Here is a 15,654-nt window from a genome sequence, read left to right as displayed (position 1 = left end):
ACGGTAGACAGAGGTCCTGCATCAGCTACACTTTTTAGTGTTGGTAAAAATGAAAACCATCCATCTGTTTTGATACCTGTTCAATCACACAAGAGAAAGCCATGAATGGTTCCCCGCTTTGCACAGTCCGGTTTGCTTAGGGAGGACGTTTTCCCTGGGCATGTTGGAAAAACGGGGAAAACCATGATTTCATCTGTTGCACCTTTTTTTGCACACACTTTTCAGCCAAATCATTTTCCTTGTAACAAAACGAAACTATCCGAAGAGTAAAAATTGACTTAATGTCACAAGAACCAAGTTTACCTGATTCTACAGAAACAAATTTACCTGAATTTTATAGAGACAGAAGCCAGTGGGTACTTTCACAGCATCCAAAAGCTGGGTCTTTCACACTGGTACCAGTTGATTTTTTTTTTTTTTTTTGAATACGGGGCAGCCTCACTGCTGGCCTGAGAAAGAAGGGTAGTTGCTTTGGGATAGAACTGCTCTGCCTTCCAAGATGGTGGCTAGAGTGTCCTGCCCCATTGTGCAGAAGGCTGAGGAACTTGTGTCATGCCCTCTGAAAGCAGCTCATGGACACGGGGAAGTGAATGCAGTGACCTGGTCAAAAGCAAAACATAGTGAACTGTGGCATTGGGCGTATTTCTCATAGGTGACTTCAGGTGGGTCTTCAGGTGCTACAGAATAAATGGCAAGTGGTCCTTTAAGATGTATCAGTCAGCATATGGCAGCAACAGAAGAACTGAAAAAAGTGAAAGGTGCAACAGGGAAGGTTATAGTAGAAAAGGGATGAAGAATTGATTTCAAAATGGAAGACCTTCCTGAAAGAATTCAGGTACTTTGTTCCTGCCCAGTCCTGTCAGCATTTTGCTTGAAATTTCCCCTGTTGAAACACCATATGCTACCCATCACCGTGTCTCTGGGGGATAAAAAGAGGCCTCAACAGCCCTTCCCTCACCCCCTGCCCTTTGTAAGAGGAGTGTAGCCTGCAAAACATCTACTCAGCATCCTGCCTCTTGCCCTTAGAGCAATAGAGGCAGGTCCAGAGCTAACTACATGTTCATGAGGATGAGCTTTGATTCATGTAGAACAGCAATTATGTAGTGCCCGGGGGTGGTGGAAAGTACTAATGCGTCTCTGCTCCCGACAAAAGTTTAGTTCCCTTACTCGTATGAACGGGATTCTCTCAGCTCCAAGCCTTGGCTGTTACTAAGGCTCCACCAGGACGGGGGAAACCTCAGTCTAAAGAGAGCTGCCTGCCTAGCCCTGCTTTCACAGTGAGAGGTGAAGGAAGTTCTCATTCTCCCACACAGAGTTGTTCAGACCCAACTGCTCTACCTGTAGCTTCAACATATCTGGGACTGTAAGGAACACCTGTGTGCCATTCGCCTGTGCTTGACATCCCAGAACACTTCTGAGTGACAGCCTGTGTCTTAAATGTTGATACCTGGGACTTGAAAACCAAAGCCTCATTGCAATAAACAAAGCAGCAGCTCTTCTAGATGCTGAGCACTGTCTCCGCACCCCCGCCCCCGGGCAGTTTTACCCTGAAGGAGAAGGAAAAGAGGAGAAATTAGGGATGTCAGAGATAAGGCTGCTGTCTATCAAAAAGAGAAAAAAAGAATGGAAAATCTTGAAGAGGTGATGCCTGGATTATACCACCAATGCACAAGTTCCAGAACAGAAAGGTGGGAGAGTGATAGAGCCAGTGCTGAAAGCAGAAGCAAGACCTGCGGAGCCAGCACACACACGGCAGGGGTTCCCACGCCGTCCACAGCCCAGGAGGGGAGGGGCAGGATCCTCTGGATACAGTCTACACCACATCCCAGGGCCACTCGCCCCAGGGCTGAGTCCAGGGCACTCCATTGTCCAAGTGCTGACCTACCTGCCAACCTTCCCTTTTCTCCTTCTCCCAACAGGTTACTCTGTCCTCTGGGGCCCCTCTCTCCTCAGCGACCTGCTAGACTTTAGCCTCCACGGACAGAACCGTGGAGCCTGAGTGCCGATTAAAGTGAAGTTTCATTGGTGTGAGGCCTTGAGTTCTCCTCCTCCAGCAGAGCTATTCTTTGCTTTAGCATCCTCACTTGGGTCTCATGTCTCTCCACCATGGCCATCATCTGAGACTCCAGCTTCTTCAGTTTGTTTTGATGCTTCTTCTTTGCTTTCTCATAGGCAGCCACCAGGTTGCTATGTGGGAACAGAAGGAGATGAGAATGAAGATTTATCCTAAGTAGCACTGAGATGCACACTGTCCTGCCCACTGGGTAACCTGGTCCAGTAAGTACCACTCCAAACAGAGGACACTCAGCCTCTTCAGTAAGAATTTGAAATCAAGTGGTTAGTATTTCAACGCTCACAGCCACTCGTGTATTGACTTAACCACGATTCATTCAGCCTAACTGCTAGAGGCTTGTCACTAACGTATTGGGAGGGATTTAAACCAACAATCCAAACTGGCCACATTGAAAACAGATAAGCAGAAAAGGTAGCTGAATTCCAGAAATCTGTCATGGAAATACCAATAGTGGATCTACTTGCTGTTCCATGGCTGCTCGCAGCATGGTCCAGTGGCAGTTGCAGGAGGGAGTTCCTCACACACTGCAGTCTAAGTCACCTCACCTAGGATGAGGACAGAGAGGCACCAACCGTTTCCCCTTTATGCTTTGGGCTGACGGGATTCAGAGCACACAGGCCATAAGCTACTAATGCTGCCAGCCAAACACAGGACACAGGCCTCTGGGGGAAGAGGGCAGGGGCTGAGCCCAGAGCTAGGTAAGTCCCCATACTCTTTCTGGTCCAAAACAGCACCCCAGATCCCTTCCATATGCTGTTAGGTTCTCAAAGTGTAGTCTGAGAACCGACCCCCAGTACTCCCAAAGCCCTCTCAAGGGAAATCTGTGAGGTCCTTTATTTTCTAACTACAGATGTACACGAAGCTGGGTTTCCTCAGTGTGTTTCAAAACCACATGTTGCCTGGAGAAGCGGATGTGAGAATCTAGCTGTCCTAAATTAAACCAAACATTAAAGATATTTGTAAAATTGTAGAAACAGTGCCACTCTTTTAATTATTTTTTGGAAAATAGTAATTTTTTAAATAAATGCCATTTGTATTCTATGTAGTGAGTTGTGGGGTTTTTTGTACATGAATAAAAACTTAAAATTTGTTTTAGTTTCTCAGATGAAATTTATCAAGACAGATAATTTTTAAGAACAGAACTCTTTGAGGTCCTTACTTTTTTACAGGGGTCACGAGCCCACAACGTTTGCGGCTGCTGTCTTAGAGCAATGCTCCCTAAAGTGTTCCACCCGATTTTTGAATGCTGCTCAAAAAAAAAGGCTGATTTTTTTTTTTTTTTTTTTTTTAACTGAATGACTTCTCAGAACCTTTTCTATATGAAGTGTTACGAAGGGACCACAGTCTGCTGCATCTCCCAGACACATCTGACCCAAGGACTTGTCCTTACGGAGCATTTCTTAGGTTTCTGTGGAACACTGGGAAGTCATACCCTAGGGAAGGTCAGGCTCTAAGGGACACAGCTGAGGATTTACTGTTCTCTACAGCTGATTTCCAGCAATTATGGAAACGTTCTCCCTGGTGTATGAGTCCAAGCACTACTGTGGATTACGAACGGAGAATTTACCTGTTGGCTCGCTTTAGGTCATTAACGAACTCCGCCGATTGCTGGTGTCGGATTTCACTGCTCTTGGTGAGTCTTTCCAAGGCACTCACCAGCTCCTGAACTCTGGCCTTTAACTTCTTTTCTCTGTATCAAGGAGAGGTGCAGCATGTTGTGAGTAACGTGAGAGAATGGAGATGGCTGCTGCCCTGGCAGAGAGGAGGAAGGCTTAGCCTGCCAAGTCCAAAGGCAGGAGTACAGACCAAAGGGGAGACACCAGAGAGCACAAGAGCGCCCCTCTGCAGAGCCCGAACACCTCACCCCCGCAGTCTCTCGAAGGCCCGCTGGAGTCTGCTTTTAACGATAAGGGCCCTTTAGAGATCTAAGTGCGTGTTGCAAAGGAACAGGACAGGAAGTTGTTTCTCGTCTTCCAGACGGAGAAGTTCCTTCCTGCTGTGGGCAGACCAGATACTCAGCAAGCAGAGTGCAGTCTGACCACAAACCCCTGTCCTGGTCTCCGTGCTCTTTCCCAAGTGTGCTAAGCGTCTCCTGAACCGCGCACAAGAGTATAAACCTGGCCTGGGTGCCTACCTGGGATGAGTCCCTTCTCGATGAAATCAACACAGTCCTACCAGGCGAAATAAAAAAAGGTGCGGTCGTGGGAGAGGGAGAATTGGTATTCTCATTTTGAAAGTCCTTGATCACATTTCAAGTACGGAAGTTATACTCGCGCTCATTCGACTCCCCCAGTCCCTGGCTTCAAGTTCCGAACATTGGGTCTTTACTACTGCAGGGACCCAAGACAAGTGACTTGGGAGGTTTCTGGTGTCCAAGTCAGCTTACTGCCTTCCTCTAATTCCCCTGAGAGCACAGACCTGGGCTGGGAGGCGTTACCGACCGCCCTCCTCCCTCCTGAGGTCCCCATCACAGGCACGGCGCCACTCTTGCGTTGTGTCGCACGTGGCACGCTCGGCACAGTCGGCCGTAATCTGCTCAGCGGACTCCCCCACCCGCATGCAGGCTCTAGGGCGGCAAGGACCTTATTTGGTTTCTTCCCTGATGTATCCCAAGTGCCGAGTGCCGTGTGAGGGGATAGTTTCACAGTGACAGTAGATGTTAAAACAGGTCACTGGAGGTATGGGATACCTTGGAGCATACCGAGTAACCAGGATTTATGGAAGAAATTCCTCTAAAAACAACTCATGAGTGTATGAGGAATGTAAATTAGCACGATGGTTCTGGAAGGCATTTGCCAGCATCTAGCAAAATAAAAAATGAACCCATCCCTTGACTAAGAAACTTTATAGGAATTTTTCTTACAGAAACAGTATGAGTGTAGGTTCCTATACATGAGATGACAGTTGGATTCACTTCAGCTCTGGTTATAAGCTTAAGAATGGCAAACAACCAGGGGGCTGGTTAAGTCACTCATGGTCTCCTAGTGGTTCTCTTGAAATGCTCTATCTACCCTGTTAATAAAGCATGCATACTGACGTGCACTGGCATGGAAGAGAAGCTGATACACTGCCAAGCGAAAAGGGTGAGTTCCATTGGATGTCATGTTTGCAGAAACAACCAAAAATGTGTGAAAAGCTGATATACTGTAGTGACTGACTAGAAGGCTAAACGCTCAACAGTGCTGAACTCCCAGAAGGGGGATGACGGGACGCTTTCACTTTCTACCTGACTCATTTCGAGTTGCTTGAAGTGTTTACAATTTTGGATGCTTTCGTAAAGTGTGTGTGGAGTCTATCAGTTGTGCTTCCTGTAGGATGGGCCTGGGGGGTGACCTTGAAGGGGAGGACTCTCAGGTGCTCAGTGGTTCTCCCCTCCTGGCTTTTCAAGTATCTAATCTTTAACATTTCTGCCTCCAGCTACTGTAAGTGCAGTTCCAGCTTCCCAAATTCATTAATGAAGAAAGGAATTGCAACACAAAACTCCAGGCCTGCTTCTGTGAGTGAGGATAAGTGTGCATAGCGCCCAGTGACTTCCTCCCACCAGCCCTAAGGGAGCTGGAGCCCCCCACCCCCGCAGAGCCTTCCAGCTAGTGCCTCCTGGTTGCGGAGGTTTCTCCTGGGCCCTAGCGACCACCAGGAAATCTCAGATCTGGCTGCATTTCCCACTGGAATCCCAGAGTGGCACCATTTCCCACCATAAGTGAGAATGGGTCTCGAGAGGGCGGCTCCTCCCTCCTTCCCCAGCCCATCCCCTCAGCCTTGCAGGCAGCCCTCCGTCAGCTGAGGGAAAGTTAGGAGAGCATGAAAGATTTCTCCCCTCTTCCCTCTGGCTACAAAGAATAGGGAAGGGTTATTTGTTTTACGTTTTGTTACTGTTTCAAATTCTTTTATCTTTATTCTGAAGTCGATTAATAGTGCAAAAGGAAAGAAGAAAATTACGAAGGGAATTTAAAATCTAACCGTGAATTCAAATTCACAACATAAAACTGCCTGGAGCGATACGGCTTCTTCCCCACCCCCTAATTACATCTGCATCCCTGCCCCAGCCCCAAAGGGCGAGTATGGCAATCCCAGTTCCCGCAAAACGAAGGGCCCAGGCCCCTGGGGACTGGAGGGAACCTTCCAGAACTGGCAGGCTCCAATGGAGGATGGAACCCAGGAAGGCAAGAGAGGCCCTCACAGACCCTTCCCAACCCTGGCTGGGGGTGAAGGGAGACGGGGACAGGGCTGGGAGTGGGAAGCCATCTCCGGGAGCTGAGAACTGTCCCCAGAACCCCTTAGGCCTCCAGAAGGGAGGGAGATGAGAGTGAACTGCTGTCCAAACACCAGGGTAGAAAACTATGATGCTGATTTATTTAAAGCTATAAAGACAGGCTAAACCTCAAACTTAAACCTAAAATGTGAGTTACTTTATACCTGTTTTTGTTTGAGCGAGGCAGACGCCTGCAGTACGAGTCACGCCTCTGGTGTCGCTTGTCTGGACAAATGCTAAACCCCTGCGCGGCAGCAACTCTAGGGCCGCTTTCCACACGCAGCCTAGAGGCGTCAGGAGGCCATTTGGGCACTTGAAACTCGGCCAGTCTGATCTGAGATGTGCTGTAAGTGTACAATACACACTGGAATTTGAAGACTTAATATGAAAAAAAGACGGTAACATAACTGAAAAAACATTGATCATATGTTGAAATGATAATATTTTAGATACACTGGGCTAAATATGTTAATTTCCCTGTTCGTTACAGTTTTTAACGCAGCTACTAGCAAATGTAGGTACACACATCATGGCTTGCCTTTGTGGCTCATGTGATGCTACTTGCGGACAGTGCTGCTCTAGAGCATGTGTTTATAGTAACAGTACCAGGGGTATCCCTGGATTCTGATTCAGTAGGTTTGGGTTGAGACCCAGGAAGTGCAGTTTCAAATAGTGCTCCAGGGCTTCCCTGGTGGTGCAGTGGTTAAGAATCTGCCTGCTAATTCAGGGGACACGGGTTCAAGCCCTGGTCCGGGAAGATCCCACATGCCGCAGAGCAACTAAGCCCGTGAGACACAACTACTGAGCCCGTGTGCTGCAACTACTGAAGCCCATGCGCCTAGAGCCCATGCTCTGCAACAAGAGAAGCCACCGCAATGAGAAGCCTGCACACCGCAACAAAGACCCAACACAGCCATAGATAAATAAATTTAAAAAGAAGTGCTCCAGGTGACCAAAACAGCACGGTATTGGCATAAAAAGAGACACATGATCAATACAACAGAATAGAGAGCCCAATTAATTTATGATAAAGGAGCCAAGTGTGTGTGTGTGTATAATGGGGAAAGGACAGTCTCTTCAATATATGGTCTTGGGAGAACTGGACAGCTACATGCAAGGGAATGAAACCGGATCACTGTCTAACACCATACACAAAAATTAACTCAAAATGGATTAAAGACCTGGTAAGGCCTGAAGCCATCAAACTCCTTCCTAGAGAAAACACAGGCAGTAAGCTCCTTGACATCAATCTTGGTGATGATTTTTTGAATCTGACACCAAAAGCAAATATAAATAAATGGGACTACATCGAACTAAAATTCTGCACATCAAAGGAAACCACAAAATGAAAGGGCAACCTACTGAATGGGAGAAAATGTTTACAAATCATGTATCTAATAAATAAAGAATCCATACAACCCAATAGGAAAAAAACAATCTGATTAAAAAATGAGAAGCCAGGGTTTGAATGAAAGAGAAAATTAAAAAAAGAAAAATGAGCAGAAGACAGAAGATCTAAATAGACATTTTTCCAAAGAAGACAAACAGATGGCTAACAGGCATATGAAAAGATGCTCGACATCACTAATCATCAGGGGAATGCAAATCAAAACGACAGTGAGATATTGCCTCATACCTGTCAGAATGGTTATTATAAAAAAAGACAAGAAATAACAAATGTTGGTGAGGATGCAGAGAAAAGGGAACCCTGTGTACTGTTGGTGGGAATGTAAACTGGTGTAGCCACTATGCAAAACAGAATGGGAGTTCCCCCCAAAATTAAAAATAAAACCAACATATCCAGCAATTCCACTTCTGGATATTTATCCAAAGAAAATGAAATCCCCACCCTGAAAAGATATCTGCACCCCCATGTTCACTGCAGCACTGTTTACAATAGCCAAGATATGAAAACAACCTAAGTGCCCATCAGTGGATAAATGGATAAAGATGTGGGATACATACACAATGGAATATTATTCGGCCATAAAAAAGAGTGAAATTTTGCCGTTTGCGACAACATGGATGGACCTTGAGGGCATTATGCTAAGTGAAATAAGACAAAGACAAATATATGATCTCACGTGTATGTGGAATCTAAAAAAACAAAAAGCAAGCTCATAGATACACAGAACAGACTGATGGCTGCCAGAGGTGGGGCTGGGGGCAGGCGAAATGGGTGAAGGGGGTTAAAAGGTACAACCTTCCAGTTATAAATAAGTCCCGAGGATGTAATGTACAGCATGGTGACTAAATGTTACTGGACTGTGTATTTGAAAGGTGCTGAGAGAGGCGATCTTAAAAGTTATTACAAGTAAGAAATTTTTTTGGTAACTATGGTGACAAATGTTAACTAGACTGATTATGGTGATCATTTTGCAATATATACAAATACTGAATCATCACGTTGTACACCAGAAACTAATATAATGTTATATGTCTATTATGCCTCAATAAAAAAGAATGCCTCAGGTGATACTATCGTGCAAATTTGGGAAACTCTGGTAAGGCAGCAGTGCTATTTACCTGGGGCTACAAATGAGCTGCATGTGGTCTTGAACTCTCTGAATTTTTATGCACAATTGCAGGCACGGTTCTACTTTTCTGAAGACCACAGCTTTCCTCTGATTTTCAAAGGATGACCTGAAAAACACTGAGAGCCATAAACCTGCTAATCCAAGTCACTTTGGAACCTTAACCATTCATTTCCTGTTCCTTCTAGTTTCTGATTCAAATTTGCTTGGCTTTCAGTTCAGAAAGAATTTCTGTGGTTTGTCTAGGTAACAAGGCTAAAAGAACACTTTCATAGGCTCCGCGCAGATGAGAAAGTACAAATTAAACACTACATGTTCTACTTGCCCCTCCATGGTAATGCGTTCACACAGTGTTTTCCGGAACGACCAGAACTGTGTAATCCCTTCCTTGTGTCTTCACACTCTGTAATACAGACCCTCAGGAATATGCACCTACAGCAGCAAGAAGACAATCCTGGCTCCTACTCTCACCACGAAGACCCACAGCCCCCAGCACACACGTGGGTTTCACTTACAGGTTCCACCCCATCCCCAGGTTCATCTTTGGTCACAAAGGGTCCTCTGAATCTTACTTTAGCCACGCAGCCGGAAGTGCTTTTTATTTTTAACTGAAGCGTAGTTGTCAGCAGTGGCATACACACAGGGGAAGTGAGAGGCAGACTCACAGTGGGAGTTTGCTGGTGACGAGAAAATCCAGGCGGGCAGCCTGGGCAGGGGATGGCCTCGCAGGCCTCTGCAGTGAGGCTGTCAGTGTGCCCAGGGGTCTGGAAGCAGGGTTTTCGGGGCCATCAGGGAGGAGGCTGCATTCTCCCACAAAGAAAAAGGCCAGCCACAGTGCTTTAATCACTAAGTCCAAATGAGAAGGCTGGGGAGGCAGGGCAAGAGCCCGGGCCTGATGAGGTGGGCAGTGGCTGCACCAGCCAGGAAACCTTCCAGAGGAGCTGTAATCACACCAAACCGCAGGGAGTCGCAGCCACAGGGCCTAGAATTTCTTTCTTTCTTTCTTTTTTTTTTTTGCAGTACGGGGGCCTCTCACTCCGTGGCCTCTCCTGTTGCGGAGCACAGGCTCCGGACGCGCAGGCTCAGCGGCCATGACTCACGGGCCCAGCCACTCCGCGGCATGTGGGATCTTCCCGGATCAGGGCTCGAACCTGTGTCCCCTGCATCAGCAGGCGGACTCTCAACCACTGCGCCACCAGGGAAGCCCTAGAATTCCTTTGTAATTGCTCATTATGTGGAATTAGACAACGAGAGAATGGTCCGCCTATGTGGTTCCTCTTCCTCACCTTCCATTACCAGGCTTCTGTCTCCACTGAAGCTGCTCACGAGGCCACCGATGATCTGGGCATTGACACATCCAAGGGTCCCTCTCTGGCCTGATCTTACCTGTCGGCACCTTCTCCTCTTCTCCGAGCGCCTGGATTTCATCCCACTTCCCCAGCCGTCCATGAGGCCTTCTGCCCTGGTTCCTCATCCTCTCCTCCACCTCTACGTGCTGGGAGTATTTAGGACTTGGGCCTGGACCCCATTTTGTACCCCACCCTTTCTTGACTTGATTCTCTCCATTCGCATTTATTTTCCTAGAAACTACCTACATGCTAAAAACTTCTAAATCTTCAGGCCTTTCCCCGGAGCTCTGGACTTGTCCTTGTGACATCTCTACCTAACAGGCATCTTCAGTTCAGCGTGTCCAAAGCAGACCTTCTGAGACGGCCTCCCCGACCCACGCTTCCTCGCTTGTCAGAGGCCGGCAAGGCCATTCACCCAGTTGCCGACACCGGTCTTCAGTCAGCCTTGACCCTCCCTTTTCCTCGTCCTCCACGTTCGCTCAGCAGCAAACCCCACCTACCAAATGGGTGCAATTCCTGCCACCACCCAGGCCCAAGCTGCCATCATGTCTCTCCTGGACAACCACAGGAGCCTCCTAACTGGTGTTTCTGCTTCACCTTTGTACCCCGGAGTCTAGCTTTCACAGAGCGGCCAGAGGAAGTTTTTAATATGACAACTCAAATCGTATTATTGCCCTGCACTTGGAATAAAGTCCGTGGCTTTACTCTGACTAAAGGCCCTGCCTGACCCAGTCTTTGGTATCGCCCTCCCCCTCGCACCCTGGAATCCTATCCATTCTTAGCACACACCAAGCTTTTTCCCAGGACGGAACCCCGTGCAGTCAGTCCCCTCTGCTTGGGATGAACTTCCTCCCCACGGCTACCTTTCCTCCTTCGCATCTCAGCTTAAATATCACCTCCTCGGAACAGCCTACCCTGACCACCCATCTAAACAAATGTCCCAGGGTAATGACATCCCAGCACCTTGTCACTCCTCCATTATTCATTGCAACCTATATTTACTTCTTTTGGGGAAAAAAAAATCTCCGCAGAGACTATGACTCTCTTTCTTTCCTTCATGGTAGCCATTACAGTCTATAACTACTTCTCTTTTAGAAAATCCAGCCAGCAGTAACAGCTCTAAGTCCTTTACAAGGATGAAGTTATTTCTCACCACAAGCCTTGGAGGTCAGTACTCTATCAGTATTCTAGATGAGGCACTTGAGGCACAGAGAAGAGACTCGCCAGGTTCGCCTGCGGAGCTGGGATGCACCCGGGGGTCTGTCTGCGAGCCTGCTCTTCAGCATCTTGCTGAAGTATGCTGCTTCGTAACGAGCAGACAGTGGGGCAGGAGACAGAGCGGACAGCTCTCTGGTGAAGAGCCCAGGCCTGTGGAACTAAGGAGGGGGTGTCCCAGTTAATGATGTTCCGCAGGTGTTGTGTTGGGGCGAGTTTGCCAGGAGTAGCCACAAGATGACGGCCCAGACCGCCCTACGACCATGTGTCTTGCACATCTGCACGCTGCTGCCTTGCCCATGCTACAGGGTGCTTGGATATTCTCCATCACTCTGCCTTTATGTGATCCAGGGCAAGGCCTTTTCTCTGAGCTTTTGGAACGTGGGGGGAATGAAGGGAATACCAAGAAACCTCAGTTATCCAAGCAACGCCTACCGCAACCCCCAGGATGGGCACTGGTCTTTCCCTGTGCCCTCTGAGGCCGGCTCGGGAGCTCAGTCATTTGTTGACATGATAATGAACTCACAGGTGCACTTTGTATTCCATTAGCGTCCTGCAGACCCCTGCGCATTTATGGAATTCTGAGCACAACTTCCACTGCCTGACTGCTCTTATAAATCAGCCACATAGGAAGAATCAGCAAGTGCAAGTTTAATAAAACAGCACCCTTAAAAATAACGGTCCTACTAATAAAATGGTGAAGATTCTGCTGCTTGTTTGCTCAGTGGGGTCTCCCTCTTTAAAGGACTCCAACCAGTTCCTTCTTCATTTCAACCCACTATGTGTATGGCTCAAAAACAGTATTAATCCATAGCTGCTGAAATAGGGGTCAATCAGTGCCATCTTCCTTCCTTTCATGGCCAGTTGTTCTTTCCTACAAATCCGGAAGATTTCTAGAGCTGGGCAGGTATTTTTGGGACTCGGACATGGATCTGAACTCGGAGGCTTGCTGTGGTTTGTTCTCAGGCCCTCTGACAACCATGTGCTCTGTGGGCACCGATGGACGATGAGTGGCCTGTACCATCAGGGGTGCAGAGAAGAGATGACACAGGAAGCTTCCAGAAGATGAGTGTCCTACGGGAGGGGATGAAGAGGAGGGGTCCCCAGGTTGAGAGAGATGGGGCAGGGTGGGGGGATAAAGCAGAGGGCATGCTCTCGGAAAGATGAACTGCCCAGATGAATCTGGACCGCAGGTTACGTGTAGGGAAACATTTGAAATATGTGGTAGGAAGTTAAGTCAGGGACCTACAGATGATCTTGCAGGCCAAGCCACTGAAGGTGTATCTGCAGAGCAGCATGATCAGAAGTGTGTTTTCAGGTATTCTTGGTGGCAGAACACAAGGTGAGACTAATGGCAGAATGACCCATCGGGATGCTACTGAGTCCTGAGGGATTGAGGGCTAAACTCAGGGGAAGGCAATGCAAATGGCACGGGATGGATGGGATTTTAATGGAAAAAAAAAATTACAATCTGCAGACAAGAGACAGAGATGGGAGACTTCAAAATTATAATCCTGGATCACTAGAAGAATTTACTTTTTTAAATATAAATAGGAATTCTGAAAAAGAGGCCAATTTCAAAGGGCAGGAGGGAACGGGATTATAATTTCTGTTTTAGACATGGTGTGTTTTCTTTTTTTTTGCGGTACGCGGGCCTCTCGCTGCCGTGGCCTCTCCCACCGCCGACCAGGCTCCGGACGCACAGGCTCAGCGGCCATGGCTCACGGGCCCAGCTGCTCCGCGGCACGTGGGATCCTCCCGGTCCGGGGCACGAACCCGTGTCCACTGCATCGGCAGGCGGACTCTCAACCACTGCGCCACCAGGGAAGCCCGGAGACATGGTGTGTTTTAAGGCTCTAGCCTGATATTTGGGGGAGATGTCCAGTGGGCAGAGAGAAGTCCGGCTGAGATCACTGAGGGATCGTTTAGAAGGAACAGAGTCACCAGAGTCGTACAGCTGGGTAAGTCATGACCCCTGCCCACCCCCCCCCACAAGGGACTCTCCTGCAGGCAGCGGGGGGTGAAGCAGGGGAAGAAGAGGCAGGCACATAAGAAACAAAGCAATGATGTGTCCTCTGACAGAACGAAATCAGGGCTCACGAGAACCAAAAAATAAACATTTTATAGACAGGGAAGAGGCACAGTGCTGTGAGTGCCTGGGACGTGGGCTTTGGTGGTGTGAGGTCAGAGGTAGCAGCAGCACTGAAGCCCCAGAGGCACAGAGAGGGTGGGCGGCCTGGTGTGGCTCAGGGTGGGAGGGGACATGTGATAGGGCGAGGGTGGAGAAGCAGGCAGGGGTCAGATCACACACTTGCGAAGGAGCTTGGACACAGACAGCCGGAGTCACTGGAAGGTCTTAGGTAATGAGGTGTGGTAGGCAGAGTTCGAAAATGGCCTCCGAGAGTTTGGCCCCTTAGGATACACACACCTCCCAGTTATTCAGTCATCCAGGTGCTGCTGTGAGGGAATTCCGCAGATGTAATTAAAGTCCCAAAGAGCCTATCTTAGGATAAGATGATTCTGGGTAGACCTGGCGGACTTAGGTGAGCCCTTAAAAAGGACTGGGCTCTTCCTGGAAAGAGATTTGAAGCAGGGAAGGGATGTGATAAGAGGGAGGTGTTTGCTGCTTTGAGGACCAGGAAGTCTGTGCAGAAGTTCTAGAGGCCTCTAGGAGTCACCCCTGGCCAAGAGCCCCAAGAAAATGGGATGCCAGCCCTACAACCGCCAGGAGCTGACTTCTGCCAACAGGCAGAACGAGCTTTGAAGCAGATTCCTCCCAAGAGCCTCCAGATGAGAACAGGACCCTGGATGACACCTTGACTGCAGCCTTGTAAGACCCTAAAAAGAGAAGCCAGTCGTGCTGTGCCCTGCTGACCCACAGAAACTGTGAGCTAATGAATGGGCATTGTTCAAGCTGCAAAGCTTGTGGTACTTTGTTACACAGCAGAGGAACTCGAGTGTGAGGGTACCATCAGATCTGCATCCTGTAAAGTTACTCTGTGACCCTGAGAGGGCCCCCTCTTAGGGGTCATCCTCAGGTGCACACAGATGCGCTCTAGGGTCTCCTTCTTAGAGACAGTTCCCCCAGAGTTCCCTCTCTGCACAGCGATCTTCTCCCACCAGCTGTCTTCGCTTCTTGCCTTTCCCCTTCTTAACCCACCTCAACCTGAAGTGGTCGCTTCCTTGCTTTGAAACATCTTCTTTGCTTGGCTTCTGTGTCAGCGCTGCGGGTTCATGTGTCATCTGGAGTCCCTTCCGTCAGGAGTAATTCACCCAGCGGTGGAGGCCCACGGGCCAGGGCTGACCGGGGAGTTCCCACTCCGTCTCTTTGAACTCCGAGACGCCGCCTTGTGTATCTTCCTGGGTGGCCCAGCTCCACTCCCCACAGGGGCACATCCACGTCCTCCAGATCTGGTCTCTTGTGACCACCCTAGCCAGTCGGGGTCCACCTGCCCCCGATGTCTCCCTACAGGGATCTGACACTCAGCCCTCTCCCGGCAGCAGCGGCTCGCCTGTAACTCATCAGAGATGAAAGGAAGTCTAAGTGTCCCTTCTCTGCCGATGGGTCGGGCGCATCCTGTCCCCGGACAGAGCGGCCGCTGTGATTTGTTGATTGCCTTCACTTAGCGTTTTAGAGAACCATCTGGCACTTGCAGGCACAGGTGGCAGCTGCCAGTGCCCCGAAGCGCTCAGCAGAGCCCCTGGCGGGCCTGTGACTAAATGAGCACAGCCTCCTGCAGGGACAGGGCGGCCGAACTCTGCGGTGCCTGGGTGGGAGATGGAGCTGTCCTGACCTGCCTGGGGGCCCAGGGACAGGGGTGTGGGATCATCTGAGGTGACGCTACACGCTGCTGCTCACCACGTCACAGCCCTTTCCCGAGTCCTCCCTGTCTCTCAGCACTGAGGGGCACAGCATCCTTACCTTTTAACCGCAACGACCTGCGCTCGGTGCATCTGAGGAAGTCCGCCCTCACCACCAGCCCTTCACGTGTCCTCAGCCTTCGGGGGACAGATGGGCGGCTGTGTACCAGGAGCACAGGGATTCCCGTCTGCCCAGGCCATGCATACTATGCCGGGTCCAGGTGTAGGTGAGCCCACACAAGCGGGCTCAGCTCACACTCACCTGCAAGCAAACCTCTGCCAGCACGCAGGGGTCCGGCAGAGACGCGGGGGGCGGGGCCTGCGATTTCCCCGCTGCCTCACTGTGTGACCTTGGGAAACAGCTGGGCC

General features: G+C 49.3%; 1 protein-coding gene across 2 annotated transcripts in view; it reads right to left on the bottom strand.

The window, feature by feature from the left end:
• Positions 1–1,319: 1,319 nt before the first annotated feature.
• The window catches only part of MCC (MCC regulator of WNT signaling pathway), a 430,319-nt gene continuing 415,984 nt past the window's right edge, over positions 1,320–15,654 (bottom strand). Inside the window, exons 16-17 of one of the 2 annotated variants that reach the window (XM_065873959.1) lie at positions 3,642–3,764; positions 1,320–2,187 (exon numbers count right to left, since the gene is read on the bottom strand). In XM_065873959.1, coding sequence (XP_065730031.1) covers positions 2,007–2,187; positions 3,642–3,764 — 304 coding nt within the window. In that variant the 3' untranslated portion in view covers positions 1,320–2,006. The remainder of the gene's footprint in view (positions 2,188–3,641; positions 3,765–15,654) is intronic. The other variant, XM_065873958.1, reaches the window with a different exon arrangement.

Source organism: Phocoena phocoena, chromosome 3, assembly GCF_963924675.1.
Source record: "Phocoena phocoena chromosome 3, mPhoPho1.1, whole genome shotgun sequence".
Taxonomy (NCBI): Eukaryota; Metazoa; Chordata; class Mammalia; order Artiodactyla; family Phocoenidae; genus Phocoena; species Phocoena phocoena.
Note: the sequence above shows the minus strand (reverse complement) of the source record. Positions and strands in the feature narration are given on the sequence as shown.